We start from the raw sequence: 9,083 nt of genomic DNA, 5'->3' as shown, positions 1-9,083 counted from the left end.
TGTCTGTATTCTGCACCGAAATCATAGTAGAAATAACAGTCACTGAGTGTAAGCAATTCGACTAGGCTGATGCCTTTGAGTCATAGCACAAATGAAGCCAGAGAAGTTATCAACATGAAGAAGAATGAACATTCATCAGTTTCTGGCAGGAAAGAAAGAAGAGCTTGAGGACCCAGAAGATGGTTTTAGGGTAGAGGCGAACGTTCTTTCCTCTTAGACAGAGGCCTGAATAGATACGGGTTGGGCAGAGGTGTTTCAGTGCAATGAGAAGCATGTTTGTGTTTATAAAACAACCACAGGAAAGTTGAGAATTTCGGGGCTGTGACGATGGTAGTTATATTTTAAAAAAGCTTTAGTGTCCCAGTGTCTGTGACCAAGGCCAGATTAAAACAACAACTCTTGGGAACTCCATTGATGAAACAGCAAAGCTTTTCCATACCTTAAATCATTTTCTTAGACCTTCACAACTGGCATCAGCTGTCAACGGTTGCCTTTCCTGTCTGAAAATACTCAATCATTTACTGTGAGACAGAGGTACTGATTACTGAGCCGTCCCTGGAAGGCAAGTTCTTTTCCAGGAAAGGAACAGCAAAAAGCCAAGTTTTAGTCGGTAACAGCAACATGATAGCCTGAGTTTGTTTCTCCATCGAAATCTGTCTAGTTTATCATTGTCAGAGAGAGGCCCTGCAGCTCTGGGAAAAGCAAGGCCTGATTTTTATATTTTCTGCTGCTTTGGGGGTTTGGTTTGTTCTTACTTTTCACCAGCAGCTTTTAAAGACACTTTCTTCCCTAGTTATTTACTTTCAGGGCTTGAGAAGTATAATTCTACACTTGCCTCACCCTAGGGTTGCTGATGAGAGAGCTGATACTATTCTGATGTGCTTGCCTTTGATCAGCAGGATCTATGTTCCTGTTCAGCATCAAAGGAATTACAAAAGGAAATTGTTCAGCCTTCTGTAACAAAGTCCTAAAGGAGGACATTGAAGCAGCATTGGAGACGGGAGGAATTGTGGGACATGGGAGGAAAGAAGCCCCTCACTCTGGAGTCAGGAATTCCAGCACAGTTAACCTTAAGTGTAAAGGCTTTGACCCAGAGTTCATATTCCTCCCATGCTTAGATATTTTATGTTAAAATAACAATGTATTTTCCTTAAGGCCCAGAAAAATTTGCCCTTGGATGGGGCCCCATCCTCTTCCCTGACTTCATCTGGGAGTCTCACACAGAACTTTTATTCTTAATAATTTTAAAGATTTTTAATTGAAATATTAATACAGAAGTTTAACCTTGGGCTGGAGGGATGACTCAGCAGGTCAGAGCACTTGCTGCTCTCCCAGAGAATAGGGATCTCAGTTCCCAGCACCCACCTTGAGATCCAATATGAAAGAGAAACAGAGCCAGGCAGTGGTGGCTCACACCTTTAATCCCAGACCTTAGGAGTCACACGCTTTAATCCCAGCACTAGGTAGGTAGAGACAGGAAGGGATATGGCTGGGCAGAGAGATGAATATAAGGAGGGAGGAGATAGGAGATCAAGGCATTCAGTCTGAGGACTTGTAGAGACAGGATACCCACTTCCGTCTGAGGATTTTGTAGAGGTATGTAATGTTCCCAAGTGTGACTGCCACACGGTATGCATCAGAATGTAACCATTCACACCAGCTGAAGATGTGGGATTGTAACTACCGCATTAAAAGGGTGTCCCTGTGCTTAGGGGAACTGACAGCGAAAGACACAAGAGACATATGAATTGCTTCGCTGCTGGATTTTATTAGCGGCCAGAAGCAGTGATCCCGTCAGCAAGCTCTTAACATGCCTCCAGGGTGAGCAGGACGTCCTCCCTCACGGTTTTGGAACTGCAGAAGTTGAATCTGGGAAGAGAAAACGCCAAGAGGTCACTTCTTCCAGGCACACAGCTGGTACCATCGTGACAGGTGTGGGGACCCCTATGGCTCTCCTTGAGTCTGAGTGAGGTGCACACTCTACAGTTGAGGCTGGCCACTGACTTTGAAGTACAGAATCCTCCCATCCGAGCTTGTTTTACAGTTGTACAAATAGAAAAAAGGAGATGCTACCATTGGAGCCCTAAAGAGCAAGAAAAGCTCTTTAAATATATGAAATAGTTAGCTAGTCTTTTAAACACTGAACACTCGGTCAACCAAAGCAACTAAGCAAGAGCAGAGCACACAGCAGGAGCCCTACACGAAGCCCATGAGATCTTACGCTAGCTCGCCGTTCTTATTTTAATTCAACATTGAACTGCAATAACTGAATTTCTCTGTAAGCGATACCTGTGACACTTTGGGTTTAATTTACTCTAATAAAGTATATTAGCATGTGTAAAGTGCATGGCCTTTAGAAAGTATTCAGAAAACCCACTTTTTCCCTCTTCATGTTGCTCCCCCTCCATGGTCTGGCAGCTTTACAAATGTCAGGATAAAGGTTAAGAACCAATATTAATGAAGGCTACGTAATATCTATATGTAAGTAAATATAGACATACTGAAGTGTTGTAATTTGGTCACATTTGATGAGCTTGCTGCAGTTAAACTTCATGTGAATTCTGGCATTGAAGTTGTGTGTGGTTATTTGTAAAATGGGAATAACTGTGGGAATTACCCCAAAGGCAGACACATTTATTATGATCACTTTATTGAGCACTGATTGATATAGAATAAATTCTGAACATTTAAATTTAGATGTTTCTCCAATGGAATCTGTGTTAGAAAAGGAGAAGTGGGGACTCTTTAGGGAGAGAAAAGACCACGTGGAGGGGCAGGGAGGATATCCTAGAAACAAAAACTATTTTTTTGAAGGGCTGTCAAGATGGTTCAGCAGTTAAGAGCACTCGATACTCTTGCAGGGGACCAGGGTTTGATCCCCAGCACCCATACGGAAGCTCACAGCCATCTTTAATTCCTATTTCAAGAGATCCAACACCCTCTTCTGGTGTCCACATATATACATACAGCACTCAGACACAAAAAATCAAAATAAATTTAAGAAATAATGAAAAGTAAATTTAGAGGTTAGAAGACTCAGGGTCAAGGTACTTGCTGCTAAATCTGAACCCCTGAGTTTGAGCACTGGGACCTATGCAGCAGAAGAAAGAACAGAATCCTGTGTGTTAGCCTCTGAACTGCACATACACCATGACACACACGTTTCCCTCATACATACATAATTACAGTAAGTAATTTGAGTGATACATGGTGCTGTAATGAAAGTATAACAGCCCTGTTCTGGAGCTATGATATTAAAATAATAAAAACTTGAGCCCCAGCCTGTAATGCAGCAGACAACCTGATGGCCGTGAGGGCTACTCGGGGACTAACATGAGCAGGTGGTGTATGCCCATGGCTACCCCAGAACAGCTGACAGCTCATGCACTGGAATGAAGTTGGGGCAGCGTGAGCTTTTGTTACACTATTCAGAAGAGCATGCAATTTAAGTTATAGGTATTTTCAGCTCTGGAATTTCTGTTTAATATTTTTGAGTGAGGAAAGTTATTGAACCTAAGAGTTCTGTGGCTGTATTGCAGATTGGTGTAAGCTTGGGTTTTTAAGACTTGGCCAACTTGGCTTCCAAAGTGGTTGTAGCATTTTCATTCAGTGTTTGCTATTACTCTACAGTATTTACTTCCCTTTCCCCGTTTTCATGTCATACTTCAAAACACGAAGTTCCCTTTCCCCCCAATTTGTTGATTTACTTATTGCCTCAAAATTAAAAGCACACATTTTTTTTAACTTATCATAGTAAATCTCCAAATGATACTATAGTAGCTCGCCTACGGGGTGACGGCCCTCCAAGATTATTGCCATCTTTCACTTAAACCTAGCATATAAAGCTATCATATAAACCCTGAAATATTATTTCTCAGTAGTCAATTGCTTAAAAGGGATTTTAAGAATGCCTAAAATATCATGTCTTTTTGAAATAATTACTTTTTTATTTGCTATTCATGATTCCTTTCTGTAGATTCATTTCCTGCTAGAATAATGTGTTTGAAGGTTTGCTAGCATTTCGTGTGGTACTGACCTACTGCTGAAGCATTGTCTAAGCGCTGGTAGTTTGGAGAGGATTTCATTCTCATCTCTGAAAAGTATTTGTGTGTTAAGTATGTGTCCTACTTAGCATTAACTGCCAGGTTAGCATAGCCCAGAATCCCCTGGACTATCCTCCCTCTATGCCTCTCTAGCAGGCTGTGATTTGAAATCTAGTTGCCTTGCGTCTTCTCACCCTTAACTCTCTGACGGAAACTTTGAGAGCCCGAGGCATATCTCTATTCCTTGATAAATTAATGAGTTCCCAAACAACTGATGTAACAATTTGGTAAACCCCTGAAGTTTAGGGGACAACACACACACACACAACACACAACACACACACACGAGTCACACACACACAACACACACATACACACACACACAACACACACACACAAGTCACACACACACATACACACACAACACACACACACGAGTCACACACACAACACACACACAACACACACAACACACATAGTCTAAGCCTGTGTGGTAAAGGAAGCATTCTTCTCCCTGGTCTATCAAAGTGGCACTCCTAATATCTGACACTGTCTCCTAAAGACACACGAGGCCTTAGGAAGTAGACCTGTCTTGGGCATGTGACTCTGTAGGTGATGTAGTCTCAAAGAAGAGAGTGATGGATGCCCCGTGACCTTTCCCTGCCCGTTTCTTATCGCTTACACTCTGCCATCGTTTCTTTCCACCGTGATCCTCGATGCCCCCACTTTGGGTAGAGTTGGGTTGATCACGTTGTTGTACCAAATAAATTTAACCTTCTGCACATCCCCAACGTCCACGGCAGAGTCGATCTCACTGGTAAGAGTCTTTCCAGATTGGAGAGAGCCCCTGGGGAGCGAGGAAAGTGAAAGCAATAATACTCAGCACAAGAAACACATGCATAAATAAGCACGGGTAATTCATTTGCACATAAACACGCGTGTGATGCGTTTGTGTATGTATGAGTTTCTAACAGCTCAGACTGTTTCTTGGGTTGAGTTGGTGATAGGCATTTGCCATTCTACTGTATTTAATATGTTCACAAGTGTATGCCAGGTGATAGCTTTTGCTGTTGACAATTTCAATTGCTTCAAGGATCACTCTAGCTTTCATCAAACTGGAAATGTGATTTTGCACAATATATCACATTATATTATGATATAATTCATCTACCACATTTGTATTATCTTTGCCTCAGCTTTTTTCAAGGGACAGAATTACTTACCACTTACGACTCAGGCATCAGAGTATGCACAGGGGTTGTGGAGATAGAGCAGAGAAATAGGTAGAAGTAGACTTCTGAAATGTGTTAAGATGTAAGTATGAAAAGTATTCCCTCCATGCTATATGTGATGATACCGCCGTGTGGTTATGAAGAGCCAAGCTCATATGCAGTGTAACAGTGAAGAAGAGCAGATAATATTCTACTCACTTGAAAATCTCATACTGCTTCGAGTTCCCGCCATTTCCAAACAGGGAGACCAGTATGTGTCCTGTGACTCTCTGTCCAGACAGGGTGACAGTCACCTGGTACCTCCAGCCTTTGGGAGCAAAATTGTCACAGAATATCAATTGGAGAAAAGACACAGTGAAACCAGATTAATTAAATTAATTAATAAATTAATAACTAATAATAAATGATTAATTTAGATCCTTAGAGCCTACTGCATTAGAGTTTTGGAAATTTTACACACAGTATTAGCAAGCTTACTGATGTCATAGTCTTAGCCCTGATAAGAGGAGTTGTGTAGAAACTTCTGAAGTTCATAGATATTTTAGTTTGCAAGTCAAAGGACTAGGAAATATATTTGTCTTTCAGTTTAGTAATGTGGCAATTCATTGTTTAGTGTTCTAAGAACTCTCCCTTAAGAAGCATCAGAAAATAGTAGAATGGGTCATTTTGCTGTATTTTTATTGTTCACCAAGTTTTAGAGTCCTGCCATGTTTCTAAGCAGTCTGTATTTATTTTTTAAATTCTATAAATGTATTTTTAATTAACCTTAGAAATAAACCAATTTAGGGAATCAAAAGAAGGTTGCCTTGGTACTAATAATCTGTCATAAACTGTTAGTCTGTCAAACTGGAGGAAGAATACATTTTGTCTTTAGTTTCATAGGGATGTTAACCCCACCCACACTCATCCAAGTGATTGTCTTCCTCCATCATACAGAGAAGAAACCAGCCTGTCCCTGTACCTCACCATTCCACACCCCCATGGCCGGCTCCCATGGGTCTACTGTCCTAAACACGTCTCTGGTCTGCCAATCCAAACTATCCCAGCTGTCTTAGAGACTACTGTCTTCTGGTACAAAATCTCAAAATTCTGCTCAACAAAACCTATGCCTGAGTACAAGAGAATGGAGGTGAGGAAGCCTTCTGAGCTCAGCTCCGTGATAAAATGTGGTTTGTTTTCGTTTTGTGAGATGCCCAGGCAGTATGCTCGGCCCTGCTACTCAGACCACAGTGGGAGCTCCTTCCACTCCTTCAGCCAATAGTCTTTAAGATACCAGCCCACTTAGGCGTGGTCTCTTTGGCTTTAAAAAGCAGCGTTTTCTCTCTCTCTCTCTCTCTCTCTCTCTCTCTCTCTCTCCTCTCCTCTCCTCTCCTCTCCTCTCCTCTCCTCTCTCTTTGGGCTTTGCTTCCGGCTACAGAGGGCTGTTGTCTAGGACAGTGATCTGTAAGTTTTCCCTTTAAATAAATAACCCTTTTATTAATCATAATTCCCTACTGGTATGGGATTATTTTGTGACTTACGCCTTCATGGAGCCATGTTTAAAGTTTCCACATGGAAATCAGTTTCACCCATTATCAGTGAACACGGGAAAATACTTTGTACTTGGAGTGTAAGGGAAAGAAAGTAGAAACATACGAGCAAAATTACTGGCATCGCCAGTGTTCAGGTAGAACGTCCGGCCGACTCCGCTTGTTCTCCCAGAGTATCTGTCAGCGTAGTGACCCATCTGTGGGCATCCTCCACTCGGGCAGGGGAAGCACTTGTCCTGGGGAAGCAAACAATGAGTGAGGATGCTCTTTCCTTACCAGTGAACCATCTTGCCCGTCTCGTTACAATGGAAGCATTCTGACTTGCATGCATTTATCTTCTCTTTTGCGTCTCCAGCTTAGCCCCTTTGCCCTAAGACATCCATCTGTCTGAAGAATTGTTAGAACTTCATAATTCATTCATTATGTTTGTACACAAGATGGAGCCCACACCTTTGTTGTGGGACTCAAGATTTGGAGCATGCTAAGCAAGAGCGGCATCCTCAAAGACTAGAATTTATTTTGGAAAATTGCATAGCAAGAGTAGGCGGTGACAATCAGTGATTTCAGAGGGCCCAAGGCTCAGCTTAGGCCTCCTCTGCTCCCATGGCGTTCACTTAGTACGTGACTGCAAACTCACGTTTTCAAATTCTCCCTGACATCTAGAGAAAAATCACAGAGTTAACCATTAAAGCTTAACCAGGTGTCTGGTGACTGAAGCAGAAAGAAGACAATGTCCTCCCCTGTTGGGACAAGAGTTTATAGTAAAAGAGATGGAGGGGGGAACAGCCTGGGGAGACATAAGCAGCCCTGCTCCCCTCCACACCTCCACAGAAGGCTTCTCCTCAGGAAAGCCACATGGAGAATTGAATCGAGACATGATGATGGGGCTCATAGAGACTCTGGGTCAGAAGCGAAGGGGGGACTGTACCACTGTGAAGTGGCTAAATGCACTTGAAAGGAGGGTAAGTGGCGGTAGTACCCCATTTGTGGCCCATAGTCTTGTGCTCTGTGCGCCATGCTTCAAACTTGCTGACCCGCAGAAAGAAGGTCATTTACTGAGAAGTGTATCCTAATTAGACCCAGCATTTGGCCTAAGTAGGTCTGTGTAAGACCAGGGAGTTGCAGAAGTGTTGAGATTAATGAGTCCTGGCCTTCAGTTGCTTTTCCCTCCTAGAACCTTCTAATATAAGTTACTAAAAGCTGTGCCTAGTTAGAGGATCAGAGGATCACCTGTTGACCATTAACTGAAGTGTATTTAACTCTACGTGGTGTTAATAAAGACGGGCTTTCTGACCAGCGTTTGGGAGCTGTGTGTGTCAGTCTGTCTCTGTGTCTGAGTTCTCAACCTCCAGCCCCTTGCCCGAAGCTTGGTAATTGGGTGCCAGCGCACAGAGCACAGACATGGGGGCGCGGTGCATGGCATTTGAAGCCCGTTGATTTTCTAATCATAAACAGTCTTGTGACTGCTGAGGACCCTGAAATCATGCTCCACCGGACCCACTCTGATGTCTGCTGGAGTAGATGTTCTTCATGTCATTATCTGAATATGCAGAAAATACATGCAGCAAGCAATCCATTCTCTTCCTCCATCCCTCTCTTTCCCCTTAACATCACCCAAGCCTCTGTGGACAGTCCCTGAGGGAATTTACGGAGCCAGAAGAGCAGGCAGGTGCTAGACTTCATCTCCAACTGCCAAGAGCTTAAAGACAGGGATATGGCTCAGAGTCCAAAGTTGCCAAGAGACCGTGTACCAATGGACTACTGTGTACCCAAGGTCACTGTCTATATAGAGCACACACTAATAAGTCACCACTACAGTGATGTGACCCCGTAACCAACCTCTTAGATGCAGAGACATCTGTGAGACACAGACATTATTTTATGTAAGTGCCCAGTGGCCTCTGAAAGGACCGTTATGCTATTGGATCTGCCCCTGCACTAACCAGTAACGCCCGAAGATTTCACTCCTCTGTGTTCTCTTCTCTGTCCTCGGGTATCAGAAGAGTGTTTCCAGTCTCTGTATGTCCTTATTGTACTTATGCTGTGAATTAGAATCAGCACCATTTTCTCATGATAACCAGCATTTCCTGGGCAATCATTTACCACCACTTCTGCTTGAGGGTCATTAAAATAAATCATCTCATTAGCATTTCCTCTCAGATATGTTGACATTGCCATTATTATTTGCATATGCAGATGAAGGAATGTCTCAAAAGGCGGGACTAATGTCTCTGGAGCTCTTCATTGAACAGCAAGAGCTACATTTGTTTTTTTTTTTT

At 42.8% G+C, this 9,083-nt stretch overlaps 1 protein-coding gene across 1 annotated transcript in view; it reads right to left on the bottom strand.

Annotated features, from left to right (window-relative positions):
• Window positions 1-1,805: 1,805 nt before the first annotated feature.
• LOC101990333 (pancreatic triacylglycerol lipase-like) overlaps window positions 1,806-9,083 on the bottom strand; it is a 22,587-nt gene continuing 15,309 nt past the window's right edge. Inside the window, exons 10-13 of the mRNA XM_005352547.2 lie at window positions 6,911-7,040; window positions 5,474-5,582; window positions 4,726-4,890; window positions 1,806-1,869 (exon numbers count right to left, since the gene is read on the bottom strand). Of these exons, the coding sequence (XP_005352604.1) occupies window positions 1,806-1,869; window positions 4,726-4,890; window positions 5,474-5,582; window positions 6,911-7,040 (468 nt within the window). The remainder of the gene's footprint in view (window positions 1,870-4,725; window positions 4,891-5,473; window positions 5,583-6,910; window positions 7,041-9,083) is intronic.

Source organism: Microtus ochrogaster, chromosome 8, assembly GCF_000317375.1.
Source record: "Microtus ochrogaster isolate Prairie Vole_2 chromosome 8, MicOch1.0, whole genome shotgun sequence".
NCBI lineage: Eukaryota > Metazoa > Chordata > Mammalia > Rodentia > Cricetidae > Microtus > Microtus ochrogaster.
Note: the sequence above shows the minus strand (reverse complement) of the source record. Positions and strands in the feature narration are given on the sequence as shown.